We start from the raw sequence: 24,586 nt of genomic DNA on the forward strand, positions 1-24,586 counted from the left end.
GTGGGGACCATGGTTTTGGCGGATGTCTAGTTCAACTGGCATAACATAGTTTATAAAGGAAATGTTCTACATTCTATTTTGGTGAGTCGCATCTAGGGTCTTAAAAGCTTGTGAGCGGCCATCTAAGATACTCCACTGTTCTCACCCCATCTGGAGCAAGGCAGAATGAAGAAAACCAAAGACACGAGGGCAAGATTAGTCCAAAGGACTAATGAACCAAACCACCACAGCCTCCACCAGACTGAGTCCAGCACAACTGGATGGTATCCAACTACCACCACTGACTGTTCTGACAGGGATCACAATAGGGGGTCCTGAACAGGGCTGGAGAAAAATGTAGAACAAAATTCTGACTCACAAAAAAGACCAGACTTACTGGCCTCACAGAGACTGGAGAAACTCCTACATTGGCCCCAACAGCTTAGTAGTCAAAAAGAATTTGGACAATTAGGCATTATGGAGGTGGCACAAGTCTTTGACAGCAGATGGCCGACAGGGTCTCCATTTAGGAGCACAGCAGTTGCACAAAATTGGGGAGAGAGTCTGGGTTTCTACTGCTGGGTGGCAAGATATGGTTGCAAGTCTGGGACAGAAGGTGGTGTGGAAGTAGGTAGCAGGATGGCAAGTGGAAGTAACTAGCGGGATGGCAAGATGGAAGTAGGTAGTGGGAGCAAGCTACATGGATACTGGGTCTCTAACTAGGGCAGCTGTTTGTAAGCATGGGACAATGATAAATCAGCCATGTGTGCCAGAGTGTAGATCTAGGTCAACCATCAAGACAGTAAATAATATCTTTCTAATTGTTTCTTAGTAGAAGAAAATGTAAATTATTTTTCCAATATTTTCCCAGCATTGTAAAAATAAATAAGAAAAGGCTTGCTGCAATTACATAAAATACAACAAAAAACATACTCTAAATTCCTGAAGAACAGGGACTACGTCTTGTCAATTTTATTCCTAATTTAACTTTTTCTGTTCCTTTTAAATCAACTAAACTGTTGATTTTTGCAAGGTGCTCGATAAATAATTGAGCAGAGTTGACTTATTACTGATATGTAAAATGCAAACGAAATAAATAACCAAGTAAAATAAATTATAGAATGATGAATTATAAATAGGAAATAAATAATAGTATAGAATAAAACAGAATAAATATAACTGATAAATTGAATAATAAATAATAGAAAAAGTGAATAGATCAACAAGTGAATAGTAAATGAATGACGCAATAGCACTATTTACTATATTCTGTTATAAATGGCACAACGGATTTAAAATCATCACGTTACCTTCTCATATTACAATATATAACGTAAGTAATAAAGAAAGCAAGCTTCCAGTTCATCCTTACCCAAAATAAATTAATCTGAAGCTATCAAAATTCCCGTCTCTAATTTTTAAAATCATTATGGCATAGCAGGGAGATGTGAGTCTAGTTTAATTCAATCAGATATTTTGATCTAGCTTCCTCTTTGGCTACAACACCAAAATCTATAAAGTAATGTAAGGGAGAATATTCTTTATCTTTTAAGTTAAGGAACAAATAAAAATACAGATATCCTAAATTTTTGTTCAAGCAATAGCATTAACAAGACTGCAATCTTAAAGAAATCACCACAGAGAGTCTTAATTTTTTAACTTTGAAAGGAAGGAATTGGTCCAAATTACTTTAAATTCTTCATTCCTTTCTATGTGGTAGAGAATTTCCTTAAATGGGTTTATTCAAAATTTTCCTGAAGTCATTGGACTAGATTTTATATGTTTGTGTTTTTTTATATGTATATATATTTATATACATATAGGCAATTTAATAGAAAAGCATTTTAGAAATATTATTATTTGAATCAAATTTTAACCACTTTCCAAAAACAGTATCAAAATAAGGCTTATCTGCAGAACAAAATAGAGGTCAACTGCACAATCAACGTCCTAAAAACTCGGACAATTGCTGACATATAAGTGAATATGAAAACCAAACTGATGACAGTGGCTTATCACAAAAAAGAATCATGCCTCCATGCTTTTCTACCTCACCTCCAAAATAATCATTTTTGTCCGGGTTCATTTTAACAGAAAGAATAAAGAGAAGATGAAAGTATGATGCTAAGTTAATTTTTTCTATTCCTTTTAATTAGGTAGTGATGCATTAGAAAATTCTAGTAGTAGTTTAACTACTTAAAAGGAATGCTGCCTCAGCCACAGATCTGTTTCAACATTTGAATAATGATAAAAATAACAGGAAATTTTTTTTGAAACATTTATTTTCTTTAATAATTTTTTTGAGCTTTAAGTGAACGTTTACAAATCAAGTCAGTCTGTCACATATAAGCTTATATACACCTTACTCCATACTCCCACTTACTCTGCCCCTATTGAGTCAGCCCTTCCAGTCTCTCCTTTCGTGACAATTTTGCCAGTTTCTAACCCTCTCTACCCTCCCATCTCCCCTCCAGACAGGAGATGCCAACACAGTCTCAAGTGTCCACCTGATACAAGTAGCTCACTCTTCGTCAGCATCTCTCTCCAACACATTGTCCAGTCCCTTCCATGTCTGATGAGTTGTCTTCGGGAATGGTTCCTGTCCTGGGCCAACAGAAGGTTTGGGGACCATGACTGCCGGGATTCCTCTAGTCTCAGTCAGGCCATTAAGTCTGGTCTTTTTATGAGAATTTGGGGTCCGCATCCCACTGATCTCCTGCTCCCTCAGAGGTTCTCCGTTGTGCTCCCTGTCAGGGCAGTCATCGGTTGTGGCCGGGCACAATAACAGGAAATTTTTGTCAAGCAAAACTATAAGGAAACTAAGGGATAGTTCAATTATTAGAATGGCTAGAAAGAAAAAGGAAGGAAAGAAGGAAAAGGGGAAGGAAGGAAGAAAAGAAAAAGAAAAAATTAGTAAGTAAAATGGGATTGTATTTCAGACCTCTGTTCTACAGTAATGCCACAGACCAGAGTGACTCACAGCCAGCTCAGTTCCCCACTGAAGCAGCTGACCAAGCCAGAAATGAGCTCATGTAACAGACACGCATTCATCCCACCCGGACACTGAACTACAACCCCTGATAGGTAAGGTATGTGAGAGTGGCTAATTACAGTTTTAAATTTAAACCCAAAGGTATTCATAGGTAGGGTCTATATGATTGAAAAAATAATAATTTTACATAAAAATTACCCAAGATAAAATCCTTTAGAAAAGGTACTAAGGACATCAGGTGTACATAGAAAACTAACTATAAAACTCTTTAATCAGATGAAGTTAGGCTGATCTCCCAATTGTGCCCCAGGTGGGCTTATCAAGTAGACAATAGAGTAAACACCCAAAAAAATAAAAATGATCAAGCCTTATGTTTGCATATAGAATTACATTTTACAAAATACTTGTACATTCTCACATTTGACATTATAATCCTGCACAGTAGGGGGGACAGGAATTATTACCCCTAATTTTACAAGTGAGGAAACTGTAGCTCAAAAAAATCCAAGTTTCTAGCTTAAATTAAGGTTTTATGGTAAGAGATAGAGTCAGAACTCTATAGCAGGTCCTCTGACATCAAATCCAAGCATTCTTTAAATAGCACTGAGCATGGAATGTATAGACCTGGGTTAGAATCCCAGTTCCAACACTTTGGGGAAGTACTTCACTTCTTTGAGCTTTGTTGAAGATTGTTCTTCAGGAAGTAGAGGCTGAGGTAGAGTTAAAAGGTCAAAAGGTGAAACACCTATTCAAGGAAAAGGGAGGAAGCAGGACTGGACAGAGGGAGCCTGAGACTGATGTGGACCAAAGTATCTGCCAGCTTAACCGCAGCTCTGAAGCAAAGATTGCCCATTAGCCCCCAGTGTACTCGAAAACAATAGTCATCACCACTTACCAACCCGCTCCAATGGATCCTTTTATTTTTTTTTCTTATAATTTTATGTGATTTTATGAAATAAGATTAAGAGGCAGTGAAAATAAACTTATTAGAAATTTTAATATGAATTTAAACATAACAAGCCCGAATTTTTATTCCATGAATACTTCTGTAAGATCACTGATGCTCCTTGACATAACTACATCTTCACCATGGTCGGGTGCATAGGAAGGGCTATGGAAAGTACAATCGCAAAACATATTTTCAAAGTTAACTTGCAAAATAAAAGAGCTTATAAATTTACCTTTTAAGGGTAAAATAAAGATATTATAGAAGTAAAAGAAAAAACTTCTATATTAGACATGTCCATAATTAATAAGGAAAGTAGGCGTGTATTTTTATTCCATGAATAAAAATTTCCTGGAATATCCTTTGAATGCAGCCAACTGCTCATTGACTATTATTCATGAACCTAGAACATATTCACCCTGAAAATACTGATTCTAGATTTCAAATACATTTCTGAAAGTTCCCACCTTACTGTTACTTCTGGTTTTCGATTTGCATCAACAAAATACATTTGAGAAATCTGATGGCGCATAAAATTTTTGAAGAGAGGAGAGTGACCTTCTTTGCTCCATAATTGCAAAAGATTTTTATTTTTAGATTTATAAACGCCAATTGAACAGCCAATTCAACATTTTTTTTATTTCCACATCACCTGTTTCCTCCCAATCACCTTTCCATACACACCTGTCTTCAACATCTGTGCACTTACAAACCATATCAAGTACATTTTGACTATAAACATCTATCTTAAAAGATGAAAAAATAATGTCACACATTCTTTGAGCAAAATACTATGGCCCATATTATTGTGGCAAAATAGTATGTGATGAACTCCTTCCTACAGAATGACTGTACATAAGAACACTGTATTTCTTTTTTGTCCTTAGAAATAAACTGCTCACCCCTTGATTCTTGATTCTGAGGAAATTCATCTAGGATATTGTCATCTCAAACTCAGAGTCTGAGGTCTCTCTTACCCAATCAATTTCACCATACTCAGAGTCTAGAGTTACACACTCTGCTCTTCACATCAATTTGATTTTTCTAACAATTATGAAATGTCTTCTTCTGTCAACTTTCTTTTCTTTGCCAGGATGGACAGAAAATGAAAAACTCTGGATTTTCAACAATGTTCAAGGAAAACTTAAAAAAAGAAAAGAATAAGACACAAAGAAGTCGTCTCCAAACTTCCTTTATATTTCCTTATAAGATGATGTAATACTGTAAGCAATGCATTAAGAAAGATGATGGTGTAAAAAAAAACAAAAATGGTTTACTTCATAGTTTCATCATCCTTCTAGGCAATTCCACCATTCTTCTCCTTTAACATGGTTGGGAATAATTGATAAGTAAAATGAAATAATTCCTAGGATGATGAAACAGCAAAATGTTCCAATATCTAGGAAAAAATAAGATTACTAAGATCCCATAATGTGTCACAGACTTATGAAAGGATCCAGTAGGTCCATATGGTAATTGCAATATAGAACGAGTTTTTTTAATTACTTATTTTTAAAAAAATAAGTAAATTTTTTCTTTGTTCTTTGGAAGACTCCTAAGAAAGAATATAAGTCATAGAATATGTGTCCTTACAAATAGTTATTCTTCATTCCCATGTCAAATGACATTTCAGCTATGAAATCTTTCCTGATGCCCCTTCCACCATTAGCCCCTCCACTTTCTGGGGACCTATGGCATTTTGGGCAAACTTCTATTTTATTACTTAATACAATGCACTATATCTGTCCTGCTGTTTCCAACAGACTTAGATCACTATCATACAGGAAGAGATGCATGCTAGGAGTGCATAGGGAAGGGGAAAATAAATGCCAGATGGGAGGATGTAGAAAAAATTATTGGAAATTTTACAGAATTGTATAAAACTCCGCAAATTTGCTGTCATCATTCATTTTTCTCCGGAGTCATCTACTTCTGTAAGATCACTGATGCTCCTTGACATAACTACATCTTCCCCATGGTCGGGTGCATAGGAAGGGCTATGGAAAGTACAAACACAAAACATATTTTCAAAGTTAACTTGCAAAATAAAAGAGCTTATAAATTTACCTTTTAAGGGTAAAATAAAGATATTATAGACATGTCCATAATTAATAAGGAAAGTAGGCGGGTATCTTCGGATTGTGTTTAATGGAAAGTAGAAGAAAGAAGACAAAGACAAAGAAGAAACTAAGTCTTGTGAATTAAAAAAAAAAAAAAAAACTTAGGGATAGGCCAAAATGGATCTGAAGAAGAGAAAAAGCTCTTTGTGTATTGAATCAGGAGGCTGAAAGGAAGAATTATTATTGCCCAAAAAGCTTACATAGCCTGATTCAATGAAAACTTACTAACAACTCCACCTTTTCAATAAAGCTTGCTTTCAAAGCTATTTCACGTAAATTAGCAATCATCAGTCTTTCTCTCTGCAAAAATAGCTACAATGCTCAATTTGTTCCCCCAAAGTTTAAAGGGAATATGAAGCTACTCATCATTAACAGTGCATAAAAAAGAAAGAAAAGAAATTTTGCCTGAAAAATTACTACCGAATAGAACTTGTATTTGGGTTGAGACTATCACTGAACTATGATTTAATAATCCTACCGGAATGACATAGGGAAAATGTATGAGTTTTATGGACTTAGAGACAATGAGATGTATGATTGGCCAACTACAAATTTATATGAAGGTGAAGAAAAGATTGGTGGGGAATAATAGATTGTCAAGTACTGATGAATTCTAATAATAACACCTTTAATTTTACTACATCCTTGTCTAATTTTCCAATATTAATTGGCCCAATAGATTGAAGTTAACTACAAATAAATTAACCCAGAATGGATTAGAAATGTGAAGCAATGACAAAGCCAAATGAAGGGAACTCCCTAAAAATTGTGCATATAAGGACCAAAGGACTTCCATATCAGAGCGGTTCTTACTTGCACTTCTCACGCTTGGACAAGCTAAACGTTGGAGAGCACCATGTCCTGCTCATCTCGCATCTCCTCCTCCAAGGCCGGGGGCAGCAGCTCTGTCAGGGTGTCTGCTGGTGGGAGCAGCGGAAGCAGATGCGGCCTAGGGGGTGGCACTGCTCAGGGCTTCCAAGAAGGAGCCAGCAGCTGTGGCCTGAGTAGAGAGTCTGGCAGTGGCTTTGGAGGCAGCTTTAGAGAGGGATTTGGTAGCTGCTCAGTAGAAGGCAGTTTTGGAGGAGCCTCAGGCTCTGGGGCTGGCTTAGGCAGGGCTTCTGGATTTGGTGGCAGTGCTAGAGGAGGCTTGCTTCTATAGCTATGGCAATGGTATGGGTGGTGGTGTTGGTGATGGAGGGCTTTTCTCCAGAGTTGAAAAGCAAACCATGCAGAACCTCAGTGACCACCTGGCTAATTACCTAGACAAAGTCAGAGCCCTAGAGGAGGCCAACACTGACCTAGAGAACAAAATCAAGGAGTGGTATGACAGATTTGGGCCTGGGTCTAGAGATGGTGCTTCTGAAAGGGATTACAGCAAGTACTACCCAATAATTGAAGATCTGAGGAAATCAGGTAAGAAATTATACACTGCTCAATTTCTATTCCTTTTGTGTTTTTCATTTTTATTCAGATCATGTACTGTAATGAAAATTTTAAATCAAGGAATTTGTTTGAAAACATATTTTCTCATTATGTATGTAAAATGGGACCTATGTGTTTTAACAGTACCATACATGACATCCAACCACACTTTCTCTTTGCATCTCACTTGAGTATTTATACATAAGAATAAATTTTAGACAATGCCAGGCAGCTAATTAGTATGTGTACGTGACAGTAATGGCAATGAGTCAATATTAGTATGACAAATCTGGGGCTGGGGCTGGAGATGGGGCTTCTGGAAGGGGTTACAGCAAGTGCTAGCCAGTAACTGAAGATCTAAGGAGTTATGTGAGAAACTCGGCGATGATAGCTCTTCTGTAATCTATACTGGCTAGTAGTTCCTAAAAAATTTCTCTGCAACTATTTCTTGACAATTATATGTGAATCAGTAATTATGCAGTGTCCATTAAAATGGTTTGGCTTTTTTTTTTTTTTTTTGGTATCTTTAAATTTAGATTGTAACAGCCACTACTGATAATGCCAGCTTAACTTCTCCAATTGACAATGCTAGGCTTGCAGCTGAGAACTTCAAAATGAAGTGAGTTTGCCTCAAAATAGCACCCATCACTATGGCACAAACAAGAAATTTCAACTTCAGCTGGATGGTACTTGGCAAATCCTTTTTAAAGTAAATGATCACATTCACAAATCATATTCCAAAAATTTCTTAAGCTACGAAAACGAGCTGTACCTACACCAGTCAGTTGGAAAAAAATTTTTTTTTTTTTTTTATATCAAATGGCCTACAGAAAGTGCTTAATGAGCTGAATATGACCACATCGGACCTTAACACGTAGTCTGAAAGTCTAATGGAAGAACCGGCTTACCTCAAGAAGAACCGTGGGGAGGTAGGAGTAATAAACCCACAAAGGGGCTTTCCATCACTATTCGACAAGGCTCCCAACCCAAAGGATTTTCGCTACAGTGATTTTTGTGTTCTTTGCCAGGAAATGAGCATTTTGCAGAGACAGGCATTGGGGACGTGACTGTCAAAATGAACGCAGCACCAGGGACTGATCTAACCAAGCTGCTAAACAACATGAGGAAGCAGTATAAGGAGCTGGCTGAGCAAAACCACAAGGAGGCTGAGGAGCAATGCAACAAGCAGGTGGTTCAGGGCTGACAGAGCATGAGAACACAAAATCCCAGGCCTCGAAACACTTGAACTTCTTTGATTCCATTGTATTTTGTTATGTTCTTGAAGATGAGCGCATCCTTGCAGATGCAGAGCTCCACGGATGCAGGAGCAACAAGCTCAGCAAAGAGCAAGGTGATGGAACTGAAACGAGTCCTCCAGTCTCTCCAGATTGAACCGCAGTCTGTCCTGGCCATCAGAGGTGGAAAAGGACACTCAGTTTACGCTATCAAAGCTTTAAAAAAAAAAAAAAAATTGTTTTGCAGACACTATTTTGAAGTACACTGGCAAATTCTTGGCATCTGTAAAATGGGGATAATAATCTTATAGTAAATATCTCATCACATTGTTCTAGAGGGTCCCGGGGGGTTGTAAACTGCTAAGCACTTGACTACTAACTGAAAGACTGTGGTTCAAATCCATTCAGAGGTGCCTCCGAGGAAAGGCCTGGTGATCTCCTGAAATATCACAGCCATTGAGAGCTCTACTAAGCACAGTCCTACCCTGAAACACCACAGCCACTAAACCCTGTCGAATGCAGTTCTACTCTGAGACACATGAGATCACCATGAATCAGAATCAACTTAATGGCAACTGAGTTTTTTCTTTAAGGTTGTTATAAAATTAAATGAGTCGATATTTGCGAGAGTTACATTAGCATACAGTAAGCCCTACATGAGTAATTAATATTGGTTATTATTACTATTATTGGTTATTAATCATCAAGGGTGAAGCTCTATGAAGTGGTTCATTTGAAGACCCTTTCATCACAGCAACGTACATTTCAGCATTCATACTCTAAATACTGAACAGTTTGATTCTGACAATATCTTCATTTCCATTTGCATGGGCATTTGTAGCAAAGGTCCCTGGAAGGAACCCTGGCTGACACAGAAGCCGGCTATGTGGCTCAGCTGTCAGAAACACAGACGCCGATCAGCAGCCTGGAGGAGCAGGTCTGCCAGACCCGGGGCGAGATTGAGTGCCAGAACGCAGAATATGAGCAGCTGCTGCACATCAAGGCCCACCTGGGGATGGAGATCGAGACCTGCCGCCGCCTGCTCGATGGAGAGGGAGGGTGAGCCACCAATACCTTGATTTAGTACATTTTCTAGAAAATGTTTTTAATTCAATAATAAATGTATCTCTAACTTCTAAATAAGTGCCCTTTGGAAGAAACATGCTCCATTCAGAAAGAAAATAATCTGTTTCTTTACAATTCTTTGGTCAAAGAGAGATAAGTAAGGATAATGATCTCTTTCCCTTTTTATTTCTCAGTAATTCTGGGAGCAAAGGCGCTGGATCTAGAGGGTCAATCTCTGTGAATCTGAGAGCAGAAACCCGCGCAGCTCAATTAAAGGGTAGAGTTGCTTTTAAAATACAGTTTTCTGCTTACTTAATTCCCTGGGTGGTTCAAACATTAGCATACTTAGTTACTAACTGAAACGTTGGAGGTTCAAGTCCACCCAGAGGTACCTTGGAAGAAAGGCCTGGCAATCTACTTCCCAAAAAATTAGCCATTGGAAACCCTCTGGAGCACAGCTCTGTCTGCTCTGGACACACATAGGGTGGCCACGAGCTGGACTCGACTGACAGCAGCTGGTTTCTGGCTGCTTATTTAATGTGCACCCATCATGAGTAAACATGCACTTTTTTTTACCCTAAAAATACAGGCTAGGGTAATTCCCTTTAAAACAGGATTTGTGAACTAACCTTTACATTTCTAATTCTGAAATTCTTCCCCTTCACACCTTTTTTTTTTTTTTTTTTTTAGATTCAAATAAAAGAGGAACCAGGACAGTGACAGATAATGGCCAACTGATTTCATGGAGCCAATCATATTTCTGATGTAAAACTCTAGTAACGGTAAAAGGTATCTCCCTGTGCTGTAGCCCCAAGAAGTAAAGGATGAAAACCAACTAACATGTGGAGCAATCCGATAAGCCTGAGGAGACAGAGCTTCAACTACTGCTGTAATCGTTTCTGATATTCTTTTGTCTTTATGAGTTTGGCTTTCTCTTAAAAATGTAAAATCTGTTTTCTACTTCAATAAACTTTCCACTTCTTGCAAATCAATTCCTTCAGTCTTTGCTATTTCAGTCGCACTGAATTTTTTATAACAGCTTTGTTGAAATATAATTCATGTATCGCATAATTCACCCATTTAAAGTGCACAGTGCAATGGTTTTTAGTATATTCAGAGTCGTGCAGCCATCCCTACCATCAATATTAGGACACTTTCATCACCCCAAAGAGCAGTCACTCCCCATTTCCCCCAATACCTCCCTCAGCCCTCTGCAGTCACTAATCTACTTCCTGTCTCTATAGCCTTGCTTTTTCTAAACCTTTCACACGAATGCAATCATGGCTTTTGTGACTGACTTCTCTCACTTAACATAATGTTGTCAAGGTTCATCCATGTTGTAGCATGTATCAGTATTTCATTTTTTATTCCCAAGTAATATTCCATTGTACAGCTGTATCTAATTTAGAGCCTCGCTTAATAAATCTCAGCTATTTTTTTATACACCTAGGCATGGATTTGCTGCGTCACATGGGAACTGTACGTTTTACCTTTTGAGGAATTTGCCAGACTGTTTTTCAAAATGTTTTCTCAAATGGCTGCACCATTTCAGACTCCCACCAACAGTATATGAGGGTTTCAATTTCTCCACATCGTCATCAATCTATGTTATCATCTGTCATTTTTATTATAACCATCCTAGTGAGTGTGAAGTAGTAACTCAGTCTGGTTCCACACTGACCTTTGAAGTCAGGTTTTTAACATTAATCAGTCCAAAACCATTCAAAAAGAACAATTATGAAATATCTCCTAGGGCTGTAGTTTTCTAGCTTTCATATGGTATCAAAAAAGCATAGGTGTTATTTAAGATGGTACCTGCCCTTTAGGAACCTACACTGTACCTGGAAAAGACAACACTAATACACATGAAATGAAGAAAACCCAGTGCTTTCATAAAGAGGAATTATGAAGGATGACTTGAACTGCTATTTATCAAAACATATGTGTAGCAGTTACTCTCTGGGCCAATGCATCCAGCCCCTAGCTGCTGGGATAATGGGCTGCTGACAACTCGGGGTTGTGCCCCTCACTGGGCATTGCCCTCAGCCACAGGGAGCTGCCTTGCACAAGATTATGCCAATAATCCCATAGGCCAGAATGCCCATGGGCCAGTAACTGGCTCATGTGGGGATACAAAGGCCCAGCCCCTTTGCCTCAAGTGGGACAACTCAGCAGGGCCAGCCTAGATTCAGAGCTCCCCAGAACATGAGCTGAAGCCTCCATTAGACCAGCATTGCAGACAACTTCCCACTTTGCCCGGTCCTGCCTTCCCCACTTCCTTACAAGTGTATCTCCCAAGAGCACTCACTGAGAACCCTTCTGCACACGTTTCTCCATCTCAGAGTCCGGTTCCAGGAAACAAATTTTAAGAAAATTATATAAAGTTACAACAATTAAAACAATGTGTCCCTGAATAAAATATCAACACCCCAGAAATAGGTCCACATGTATGTAAGCATGGCATTTTCAAATCCGTGTGTAAGAGATTATTCAATAAAGGTGCAGAAATATGTAGTTAGCTCTGGGGATGCACGGGGTTGAATGTTTACCTCATGTCATACAATAAAATAAATTACACAGAGATTAGAGAAATATAAGAAATTAAACCTTCAAAGACTTCAAATTAAAAAAAAAAAATTTTTACATATTTTGGGTATGATGGAGGCTTCTTTAATCAAAAAACCAAAAGGAGAAGTCGTGAAGGGAAAGGATAGACTTGTGTCAAGAAAAAACACACAGCAAGAAGCAAAAACAAAAATTTTCAATTTGTTTAATAAAATATGGCAAAAACCCATCCCAAAACCAAGAAGGACCTGAGCAGCTCGCCAGTCAGAAGAGTCCTATTTGGACTAAAACCAAAAAACCAAACCCATAAGTCGATTCCGACTCGTAGCGACTCTATAGCTCCTTGGAAAGTCTAGGAGGCAGTTTACTCTGTCCTGTAGAGTCGCTGGAAACCCTGGTGGTGTAGTGATTAAGTGTTGCGTCTGCTAACCAAGAGGTTGGCAGTTTGACGCCAGGCCTTCCTTGGAAACTCTATGGGGCAGTTCTGCTGTGTCCTGTAGGGTCGCTATGAGTCGGAATCGACTCGACGGCAGTGGGTTTGGGTTTTTTGTTTTGTTTTGTTTTTTGATAGGGTCACTAAGAGCTATTCTTTAAGACCTACTCCGACTACGCAATTTAAAACATCTTGCCCTAGCCGCCATTTGGCGCCACCTGCTGGCAGCTGTCCTCTGTCTAAAATCAAGAGAGGATTCTGGGGCCTGCAGACCTGTAGGAAAGTAGCAATTCCAGGAAATCAGCAGCCTGTTTAGTCAGCCTGACTCATCCTCAATTTCCCCCTTCCTTGCCCTTCCCTTTTCTAAACACCTCCACCCCCACCTGTCCACCTCCCCCATCTCCTCTCCCCTACTCCCAGAAGGTAAGAACTTGTAGTCCACCCTCTTCGGGGCTGGAGGCAGAACGGGAGCCAATAGCCAATGATTTATGTCCAAATTTTCAGCAATGCTGCACAGCACTGGAGTTTTCACCAACCCCAGTATATACACTCATGTGCAGAACTTTAGGTAAGAGATAACCATATCGATAAGAACTGTGCCATGACATTTTATGTGTGCCATGACACACATAAAATTCTTAAGATATTAATGGCCAAAAAATAATTAACAGTGCTCCATGCCATGAAACGAATGGTGCGATGAGGAACGCACTTGCAGGAACTGCTGCATTGAGACCCCAGACCGCTTGCCTCAGATGTATAGTTCAGGCTGGGGCTGTCTTGTCCCCTCCCATCAGCTGTTTAAGCATGTTCATTGATGTCCTCAATTGCTCCTGTGGCTTGGAGATGATAGAGAGCAGAAGAGTTCATTCATGATCCAATATATCTGTATAGGATAAGAGGCCTCAATTGGATTTACCTGCTGAGAATGCCCTGGGCTGTTGGCTCAGGAATCTGACCAGGGTCTCATAGGCAGGTCAGCTTTTCTATGCTGTTTGGGATGTTATGACAACAGTGACAGTCCATGCATGTAGGCCCAGTCTAGGATGGTGTGTGAATCTCCATGGGCCATCCTCTCTTAAATCCAGGAGGTGATCGGTTGCACGTCTCTTTGCTCTGAAGCAGAGGGTGCTTCAGCCTCTGTAGTCAGTTGGCAACAGTGGTCTACTCATTGGTTGTTTTCCCCTCAGCATAGGGGCCTTTCTGGTTATCACCCACACAAGTAACAAAAGTTTACCAGGAGCAAAACTGAATTTTTTTTTTTTTTGGTCCAGGTGTCTCATTCCCATAGGGGCTTGCTTTGTATGTCAGTCTGAGGGTTGTCAGTGGCCAGACTGAATGGCCTGGCTATTAGCTACAGCCCATGTCACAGTTTCCGTGTGCCCCCTAAAATGACCTTAACTGCTCCGATTGCATTCAGAGCTTGAAGACAAACGTTTACAAAGGTGTACATTAATACATCAACATTATCTATACATACAATAGGGGTCTCTAGGGGCCGTGAGGGGACTCATAGTTAGGCTTGGGCAAGGGTCTCAGTGATGATGATCTCAGACCCAAAAGTTTGCCTCATTTTGGTGCCAGCTATTAGAGAGATCACTGTCACCTGTGTATATGGCATCTAAAAACCCAAGACATACAATTCATTTCCTCATTGAACTTTATTTGTAACATAGTGCCTTTGGCTCTCCCTGGTGACAGAGGGACCTAGGCTTAATCCTCAGTCTTAACTATTTCTGAAAGTCAGAAGATCTGGGCAAAGTTGGCAGAGCCCTCAGTCATCTGTGGAGCCACGTCTCCACCATACCAAGTGCATGCATGGGTTCAGCCCAGTTGCCTGGTAACATGGAGGTGGGCCCTCCTATTTTAGTTTTCCCCTTACTATTGCAGCTACAACTATTTTGCTGCTCAGTTATTTTGGCAGGGACAGTTATCAGAGAATTCCAGAAAGGGCCTCTAAAGCCTCTTCAAGGCCACTCAGCACAAGTTACTTGAAGGGCTTTTTACTCTTTTTTTTTCTCCTGTTGTTTTTAACTCTTGCTTTCCACTGGATGTTACAGGGTGTTCTCTGCACCAAGGACCTGCTTAGCCCTTCCACCTCCAGTCCCATTGTTGGAGGGCTTTAAGCAATGGCTAGGGGGTTGTTCCCCTAAACTCTGAATCTCTCATCTTTACAAACCTGCAGGCAAGCATTTCTAGTTGCTCATCCTGTCCACAGACATTGCTGCTCAGACTGTCAGTCGTGGCCACACAGGACTGCTGCCACATCCCTTTCCAACTGTAACTCTTTCTGGAAAGCTCTTACATGGGCTTCAGCAGCTAACTGGGCCTTAGTGACCAGCCAAACAGCCCAGAGCAGGAGCTACCCCATGGCCACTAATATTCTCCTAGCTTCTCTTCCACACTTATCAAGGCCTGCATCTGCCCACAACTGGGGTATGCTGCTTGGCATTTTGGGGGCATCCCCATACTCAAGTGGTGGTCCACAGGCATCAAGCATACTGGCCAGACCTGCCCATGTGGCGGTCTCTGGGCAGCCCAGGATTTCCCCTGCAGAAAGGGATACAGGCCAGATGTCCCCACATGGAGGTCACTAGTCAGCCCAGGATTTCCCCCTCAGAGGTCTCACTCCCACTCGCCATTTCCTCAGTTTCCTGGCTGACTGACCAATTGTCCACGCATGGACCGGGAATGTGAAACTTCCATCCAAAAATGGAGGGTGCCCAGAGACCAAAGAAAGCAGGCAACTCCAGTGTTGCAGCAAAGAGTTTATTAGGGAGACTTACATAGCAGGCCAAGTCCTGGGTGCTGCAGTACCGAGTTCCGCAGCGGGAAGGCAGAGGTTTTATAGTGGTGGACAACAGTGGCTACAAGTGACGAGTTTATATTAGAATGACTCAGCAAACAGTAGTGAACTAACAGACCACATGAGGGTGCTCATGTTCGGACACACAAAGCCTGTTTCCCCTTCAGTCCGCCCCTCAAAGTTGGCTCTTACACTTGGGTACACATTACCCCTCTTGTGCCCTAGTACAGAGACCCTGTTCCCTCCCCACTACAAACAGATTCAGAAGTGGGGTTGGCCAGGTGCCATGTGGTGCCCACGCATTTGCAAGAGACAGAGAAAGTTACTGTGTGAGCAGAATGGGAGGAAGCTTCTCTGATAGGGAGAAGGGAGAGAGAGAGAGAAAGAGAGGAAGCTTCTCTGATAAGGAGAAGGAAGAGAGAGAGAGAAGGCAACCCAATTCCCAGTCTCCTTATCAGAGAATGCTCTGGGCCCAAGGCCTTTACTTAGGCAACCTGGATGGGAGGCGTAGAGGCAGACCATTGCCCCAACATTCCCTTAACTAATGCCTTTATTTGAAAAACACATAACAGAATGTTCTTTGGAATGAATGGAAGACAGAAGCCCTGAGTCTTCTCGACGCTTTAAAGATTCATCAGGGACAATACCTTTCGCTATTTGCTTTTTCTTCTAATCTAAAATCATGCAATATATTAATCTGAAATTAGAAATCAGTACTAGTAATCCATCTCACAGAAATGGTGATCACTATTTGAAAATCGTTCTGCACTTATTACAAAATTTACATTCTGCCATGAAGTGTACTTTATACGATTCTTTCATGTGAAAATAAACTGCCAACAGCAAACTTCTCATCACTATTCAAAAAAACAGACAACAAAGGGCTTTGTGGAAACCCTGGTTGCATAGTATTTAAGTGTATGGCTGCTAACCAAAAGGTCGGCAGTTTGAATCCACTAGGAGCTCCTTGGAAACCCCATAGGGCAGTTCTATTCTGTCCTATAGGGTTGCTATGAGTCAAAATTGACTTGATGGCAATGGGTTTATGGGTAAGAGCTTTGTACTGTGAGCCCAGACATTTCTTTTAAACTATTAGATATTGCACAAGCACTAGATGCCAGGCCTGAAGCTGGCCCTTTCGAATGTACAGTTTCACCGGAGCTTCACCAGATTGAGGCTTTCATTTTACAAATGAAAGAAATGCCTAGAGCTCATTTGTGATCTTTGGCGAGTTGTTGTTTCAAATAAAGAGAGTGAGTATCAAATTTTGGATGTCTCAAAACAATAGGGGCTAATATTTACTAAAGAAGTCTAACATTTCAGGCAAGAAAAGAATTGTATTTATATATACGATTAAAATACTCTAATCCACTAAACAACCACGTTCCAGACAGCTTGCAAATCACTGAATCAAGATGCATCTATTTGATAGATTTGCCACTTAGAGAAAATTCACAGATACACAAAAACATGAAAGTGCATTTAAGGAAATACAGAGAAGAAAACCCTGTGAGTTCACACATAGATTTATTTACACGCTGCCTTATTAGGCAAAGAATCTGATGCAATCATGGCTGCTTTGTTCATTAAATGCCCTTCCCAGCAGTCATCTCTGAGGTACAGAGTGTCAGAGAAGCATCTCAGAAGACCTTGATTTTCAACCTGAATAAAAATTTAAAAAACAAAGAAAAGATGCATGTCAGAATTAAAAATGAGCAAGAAGCTAAAAAAAATAAGAAACAGGATAGAATACCTGACATCACAAGTTTCCTCAGTTGAGATCCAAATGTCCAGATAGCTGAAAGCATAAGGTAAACAAAGCAGCCTAGATAAAAAAGCTACAGCACAGATGACAACTAAAGAAAAACTCCACAGAGCCCAGGCATGATTTAGAGGCGAAAGATACTGCCAAATCTTGTCTCTTTTCATTCTTTCCACACAAAACCTTTCTGTCTATTAAATTTCGAAGTTTCATCAGATTTCTTTCACTTCACTAGTGTTCCTTTCTGAAAACTTTCTCTTAGTCAGGCCTCAACCTTAAGAAAGAAGAAAGATTATGTTTCACAATTTAAAGAAGGGGATGAGTTTAAAAAAAAAAAAATGCCTGTTCCTCCCATCACTAGCATTTACAATACCATCCAATCATTCGCGCTTGACTTCTTTGGTTTCATAGCTTTGGGGAGGGGTGAGGTAGGATGACCAACATATTACAACGTTTGGTGCATTTTTGTCTTACCTCAGAAGGGTGTTCTGAGAATTACTCCCAACTTAACAATTTAAAGTTTGTAAAATACCTCCTACCCCCGTGGAGGAATGGCACCCTAAATATGAAGAACAATAACATACCACTACTGCAAAAACAGTATGGGTACAGCAGGAAAAAACTACTAACTTAAGAGCTACACAGTAAAGAGAATTATTACTTATTTAATAATGTGTCCCAATCAAAGGCAGTCTAAAAAAGAGTTCAAAGAAAGCAGAACGTTGGATAACAAGTGATCGAAATGCAAAGATGAAAGCACACACACAGTCTAACAGAGATGCCATGATGAGGAAAAAAGTTTTCTATAAACAAGAAGCAGCTAGCTGCTTGAGTATAAAGTTGAGGAGGCCACGGGGTATTTTTTTTGAAGCATCTATTTAAAAAGAAAAAGACACTTTTAAACCAGAAAAACCACGAGCAGAAGCAAACGGAGTCCAAAGCAAAGAGACATAAAACCACAAAGCAAAAAGTGGATTGGGGAAGATTCCAGATTTCAGTGTCTATGAAATGGCTCCAATCATAGCGTTAGTTATCAGAGGGCTACAGATCCTCTTTTCTAGATATCTTTAAAACAAAAACAGAAAAACAGGAGCTGAGAGTAGGCTGGGGGAGGCTCCACATTTCAGTACCTATAAAACGACTGCAGGTGTAACACTGGTTATCAGAGGTGGACTCTGAGCTTCTTATCCAGGTATCTTTAAAATGAAAACAGAAGAGCTCAACACCATCTCTTAATTTCTTACAATTTGACTCCAAAAAAAAGGGAGTTTCTAGCATTATATCAGACTAGAATGCACTCAGAGAGGAAAGCGTATTTCTGGCACCATACAGTTATAATTTAACTTTAATCTGATACTAAAACAATCTGCCTCAAAACTTTACCAGTCTTTCTTAGACATTGTCTGCTGGAATAAACATGTTGCTGAGATCTACTAATACTTACATGAAAGACTATTATTTATTTAAGTTTTTCCTATTAAGAGTAAAAATATATAATTTGGATTCAAGATATAAAGAAAGCAATAACCTAAAATCACAAACTATAGTAACCTTAAAAATAGGCTAATTAGAATAACCAAAGGGAAGGACATCTGAAACGAATGCTGATGCCAAAGCTAATTTCAATGTTTGAGAACCACCTGAACAGAAAGCTACATGTTTGATGGGAAATTTTCATTTTCATCAGACTAAGTATTTTAATTACATTTATTAATCCAGAGGGTGTTTCCTGCAATTGGGAAATCGTGAAGCAAAGTTAAGAGAATTACTCTTTCAGAAACAAATTATCAGTCATCAAAACCCCTGAAAGATTAAAATTGGAATTCTGAAAATTTTTTTTTTGCTTTGTTCCAGCTTTTCTTCTTCTTCTTCTTCGTGACATATAGTAAAGCCCCGGGGCTCTGACCCAGCTTCAGAAAAAGAGCCAGTAAAGTGAGTTCATGAAAAAGAAATTATTCAACTATGGATTAGCAAAACTGTGACAGGGATTAAGAAGTGACACAGAAGAGGAACACCCTTAAAGTATGTATATAAGAGCCAAAAAAAGCAGGCGACGAGCACATTCTTCCTGTCACCTCTCCTGTTCATCCAGACAAGCTAACCGTTGGAGAGCACCATGTCCTGCTCATCTCGCATCTCCCCCTCCCGGGCTGGGGGCAGCAGCTCTGTCAGGGTGTCTGCTGGCGGGAGCAGCTTCAGCAGTGGAAGCAGATGTGGCCTGGGGGGCGGCTCTGCCCGGGGCTTCCGAGGAGGAGTCAGCAGCTACGGCCTGAGTGGGGGGTCTGGCAGTGGCTTTGGAGGCAGCTTTGGAGGGAGCTTTGGTAGCTGCTCAGTAGGAGGCAGTTTTGGAGGTTCTGGAGCTGGCTTTGGTGGGGGTTCTGGTTTCGGCAGGAGTTCTGGATTCGGTGGGGGTTCTGGATTTGGCAGTGGTGCTAGTGGAGGCTTCTACAGCTATGGTGGTGGTATGGGTGGTGGTGTTGGCAATGGGGGACTTTTCTCTGGAGGTGAAAAGCAAACCATGCAGAACCTCAATGACCGCCTGGCCAATTACCTAGACAAAGTCAGAGCCCTAGAGGAGGCCAACACTGACCTAGAGAACAAAATCAAGGAGTGGTATGAAAAATTTGGGCCCGGGTCTAGAGATGGTGCATCTAAAAGAGATTACAGCAAGTACTACCCAATAATTGAAGATCTGAGGAATCAGGTGAGAAATTATACACCACTGAATTTCTACTCCTTTTGTGTTTTTCACTTTTATTCAGATCATATATTATAATGAAAATTTTAAATCAAGGAACTGTATGAAAACATATACGCTTGTTGTATATGTATTTTTGAAACCCTGGTAGTGTAATGGTTAAGACCTATGACTGTTAATCAAAAGGTGGGCCATCCGAATCCACCAGGCACTCCTTGGAAACTTTGTGGGACAGTTCTACTCTGTCCTACAGGGTCGCTATGAGTCGGCATCGACTCGACAGCAATGGTTATAGGCATTTTAACTATAATGGTACTGTATATGACACCCAACCACACTAATTTTCTGTTTCCATCTCATTTGAGTATTTATACATAAGAATAAAGTATATAGACAGTGCCAGGCAGCTAATTAACATGTGTATATGACAGTGATGGCAATGAGTCAACATTCATTTAATCTATTTTATGATTAATTCTGGCAGATTGACATATTGTAGTATCTTGCTAGATACAAATAATCTTTGAAACTATTTTTTCTTCCTCAAAAATGTAATGCAAATATTGTATAAGCATGCAGTGGAATCTAAACTGTTAGCCACTGCTACATAGAAAACACATTTTTAGAAACCTTTAAGTGAAGTTCAATATTTGCACTATTTTTAAAAGAACTCATATAATAACTGATATTCCAAGACAGCACGCATATGCAGAGTGCTGTGTTCTGTAAAATAGTGTTCTCTGCTTTTTCCCATAAATGTAAAAATCCTTACCTTTTTGCAGAAAGATGTAGTCCTACATACACCAAGGTTATTGTTACAAGTGCCATTACCAAATGGATTTGGACAGCAATTCACCTTTAAAAGCAAACAGGGAACATCCACCCTTACAGGCAGGCATGCAGAAACAAGGTAAAAAATAAATAAATAAACCTGATTTATTCACTACTGTTGTCTTTTCTAGATCATTACTGCCACTTCCGAAAATGCTGGCATCATTTTACAAATTGATAATGCCAGGTTGGCAGCTGACGACTTCAGACTGAAGTAAGAAAACTGAAGACTTGAAAACAAGTGACAAGTATTGTAGGAAAAATAAGTATTAAATCAGCTTGCTTAGTTTATTCTAAATGAAAAAAACTTTTAGAGAATCATGACTTAAATTCACAGATATCCCAAGGGAAACTTTAGAAACCATTGTTCCATCAATGAATTAAAACACAGGCAAATTAAGGATGAGAATTCTGTTGTAAAATTTTTTGGACATGATTAGAATTAGCATTAAGCTCATATTTTTCTTTATGAGGGAAAAATTCTTACAAGAAACTTAGACCCTTCATTTATCAAAATGTTCAGAGGAGAAAATGCTCTTTTAAGTGTAGCCAGGACGGCTCACCATAATGTCATACTGCTGCCCCTTCCAGGTATGAGAACGAGCTGTATGTCCGGCAGAGCGTGGAGGCTGACATCAACGGCATGCGGAGGGTCCTTGATGACCTGACCATGACACGTTCTGACCTGGAGATCCAGATCGAGAGCCTCAGTGAAGAGCTGGCCTACCTGAAGAAGAACCACGAGGAGGCAGGAGCACATTTCACATCATTAAGCAACTCTGTCCTAGATATTTCCCCCATATCTTTTACGTCAAAAAAAATTATTTTAAATCAATTCTATCTGAATGGATTTCCAACATCCTGTGATCAGGAAAAAAAAAAAAGTAATAATGAGCAATATATCTGAAGTTTCTTTTTTTTTTTTCTTCAGTGTCCTAGTTTCAATTTTTGGTTGGTTGTGCACATTATTGGAAGCTAAAGCTTTTCTATTTTTGTCACTACGGTCTATTTTTCTTCATGTTAGCAAATGAAGAGTATGCAAGGCAGCTCTGGAGGTGACGTGACTGTAGAAATGAACGCTGCCCCAGGAACTGACCTGACCAAATTACTGAATGACATGAGGGCGCAGTACGAGGAGCTGGCTGAGCAAAACCGCCGGGAGGCCGAGGACCAATTTAACAAGCAGGTAGATTCTCACCACTGAGTCCGTAACTACACACAAGCCACTTCTGCTTGTCTCATCAGCCGAAATAACTGCATCTTATTTTTCTTTATAGAGTGCATCACTGCAAGCCCAGATCTCTACTGATGCTGGGCAGGCCAGTTCCGCCAAGAATGAGATAACAGAACTGAAGCGTACAGTGCAAGCCCTGGAAATTGAGCTTCAGTCCCAACTTGCCATGGCACGTACAAATAGTTTTTCAAAATCTCCAACAGGAAATTAAGCAAATACAGTTTTTTTTTTCTTTGCCTGCATGTTCCACTGGGCACACAATAAAAGCAGTATTAAGGGGAGCCGTATTATACTTGCAGAAAGCATAAAACATTCCAGTTAAAGGTATGTGCTGTCTTTCCATAAAAGATTTGGTTTAAAAAAAAAAGAAAGCCAGCAAAAATGTAAACAAGCAATGATAAGACTGAAAAGACTTCTCCTAGTACTATATAAAATTGTATTTTTTAAAAATCATCCGATGACTTATTTTCATCTTTTTTTTTTTTTTCCTGCTTTTCCTCTCTTAGAAAAGTTCCCTGGAAGGAACCCTGGCTGGCACAGAAGCGGGTTATGTGGCTCAGCTGTCAGGAATACAGACGCAGATCAACAGCCTGGAGGAGCAGGTCTGCCAGATTCGGGGCGAGACCGAGTGCCAGAATGCAGAATATGAGCAGCTGCTGAACATCAAGACCGGCCTGGAGATGGAGATCGAGACCTACCGCCGCCTGCTCAATGGAGAAGGAGGGTAAATGAAAATTGTGAACAGCTAAAGTGCATACCTGGGTGGATTTATTTGATGAAAATAAAAAGGGGCTCAGAGGTTGGACTTGTATTTATAAAGTGACAGTGACACAGTCCAATGAAAAGACACCTAAAGCTTCATCATGAAGAATCTCGTGCATGATGGTTTTATCCTACTTTTTTGCAAGCAGTAAAGGAAAATGCAAATAATTCTCTTTTTTCTCCAGTGATTCTGGTTTTGGAAGAACTGATTTTAGAAACTCAGGGTCCAGAAACACAGAGTGCAGAAACACAGGATCCAGTGGTTGGGTATCTGGTGGTGACTCAAGGTCTGGAAGCTCTTCTGGTCAAGGAAGAGGTAGGTATTTTTTTAATGGGGATAATAATTTTATAATTTAAAAGTAGAGTAAAGCATGCTTTTTCATATTGAGTATGTTCTGTTGTTTACATAATCTTACCCAGAGAAAACATAATTAATGAACACACTTGAATTTCTCTGGATCTGTGTTTCTGTGATGGTTTCCAGACTAATACTGTGATTACATGACTTTCAGATCCAAGCAAAACCAGAGTGACTAAGACCATCATAGAGGAGGTGGTGGATGGCAAGGTTGTCTCATCTCATGTCAGCAATGTTTCTGAAGTAAAACTTAAATAAGCAGTTTCTAGATCAACAAGAGTGTCTTTCGAAGAAGAACTCAAGAAGGACACAAAAGAAGACATCGCACCAATCTAGTCATCTTTCTGGATAGCTTCAGGGAAAAGTTTCAGTCCAGAAATAGATAACTAGCCAATTTTCCTGCATCCCCTCCTTTCTTATTAGAATGCTCTTGAAAAGGTTAAAATGACAACTTTGCTCCAATTGTTTCTATACTTCAATAAACTTACTTTTGCAAGTTAACTAAGTTATTCCTGAATTTTTTTTTTGAGAGATTGAATAGTTTACCTACAAATGAAGCTGTCAATTATGATCTAGCTGCATTATTATTATGTTTACTAATTTTAGTTCATGGTGTATAGAGTACCTTCTTCATAAAATCAAGACCATAGCCATTTTACATTTGGGCATTTTTAATATCACACGAGAACTCAGTGATGCAGTAGCTGAAATTACACCTCAGTATCCCTACACTACAGCCACCAGCTTAGCCCACAAGAAAATGTGAATAATCAACCTATATTCAGTTAACACTCAGTTTCCTTATGCCCGTCACTGTACTGGGTATTTTGTAAGATAAGAAGAAACATAAGATATTCGTCCTATTTCAATAAGCTTACATCTTACATGAGAGGGAAAGCTAAAACATTGTGCATGTGTTTGTGTATGTGTGTGTGTGTGTTAATAGTAAAAGGCTTGATTCCATGATATTCACCAAAGATACCTCAGGAATCAGATATTACATGTTTGCAGGATACTCAGGATACAGGCCAAAATAAAAGGAGTCTTGGGAAATAAAATTGCATATATAATATGGAGTCAGATTTCTTGAAACCTTGAAAGCCTCAGAGAGAGGAAGTGCTCAGGTATTTGTTCCCTTGCCAAATCTAGGCGCATCTCCAGTAAACAATTATCACTTGGCTGAGCTGATGTTTCCTTCCCCCACTCTGTATTGCTGATGTCTTTTACCCTCTGGATGGTCACAATCCCATTCCTTCACCTCAGCAGTGTCATTGAAGTCACACCACTTTGTCTTGCTTGGGATGACAAAGTCTGTTAAAGTAGGGTGGAAGGTGGTTGGTGCAGGGTCAATAACAAGAAGAACCAGACTCAAGGCAAT

At 39.8% G+C, this 24,586-nt stretch overlaps 1 protein-coding gene, 1 long non-coding RNA gene and 1 pseudogene across 2 annotated transcripts; 2 read left to right on the forward strand and 1 right to left on the reverse strand.

Moving 5' to 3' along the window:
• Positions 1-5,674: 5,674 nt before the first annotated feature.
• Positions 5,675-7,693, forward strand: LOC135228089 (keratin, type I cytoskeletal 24-like; annotated as a pseudogene).
• A 7,298-nt stretch (positions 7,694-14,991) lies between these two features.
• LOC111751784 (uncharacterized) lies at positions 14,992-18,960 on the reverse strand. Its single transcript, XR_010318349.1, has 2 exons — positions 17,317-18,960; positions 14,992-17,225 (listed from the first exon to the last, which is right to left on the reverse strand). It is a non-coding gene; the product is annotated as an uncharacterized LOC111751784 (long non-coding RNA).
• A 193-nt stretch (positions 18,961-19,153) lies between these two features.
• On the forward strand, positions 19,154-23,697 carry LOC100667982 (keratin, type I cytoskeletal 24-like). The gene is made up of 8 exons (XM_003414715.4): positions 19,154-20,029; positions 20,986-21,068; positions 21,446-21,602; positions 21,879-22,040; positions 22,132-22,257; positions 22,595-22,812; positions 23,036-23,166; positions 23,363-23,697. Exons 1-8 carry the CDS (start codon positions 19,442-19,444, stop codon positions 23,464-23,466), a joined length of 1,569 nt encoding a protein of 522 aa, XP_003414763.1. The 5' UTR covers positions 19,154-19,441; the 3' UTR covers positions 23,467-23,697.
• The last annotated feature ends 889 nt before the right edge of the window (positions 23,698-24,586 follow it).

The sequence above is a fragment of the Loxodonta africana genome, chromosome 18, assembly GCF_030014295.1.
Source record: "Loxodonta africana isolate mLoxAfr1 chromosome 18, mLoxAfr1.hap2, whole genome shotgun sequence".
NCBI lineage: Eukaryota > Metazoa > Chordata > Mammalia > Proboscidea > Elephantidae > Loxodonta > Loxodonta africana.

What these genes read in the sequence shown, in the direction of transcription:
- LOC100667982 (XM_003414715.4), top strand. Translation starts at nt 19,442, where the DNA reads ATGTCCTGCTCATCTCGCATCTCCCCCTCCCGGGCTGGGGGCAGCAGC. An exon ending in TGAAGAAGAACCACGAGGAG is followed by an intron (nt 21,603 to 21,878) that starts GCAGGAGCACAT and finishes TCTTCATGTTAG; the next exon opens with CAAATGAAGAGTATGCAAGG. An exon ending in CTGCTCAATGGAGAAGGAGG is followed by an intron (nt 22,813 to 23,035) that starts GTAAATGAAAAT and finishes TTTTTTCTCCAG; the next exon opens with TGATTCTGGTTTTGGAAGAA.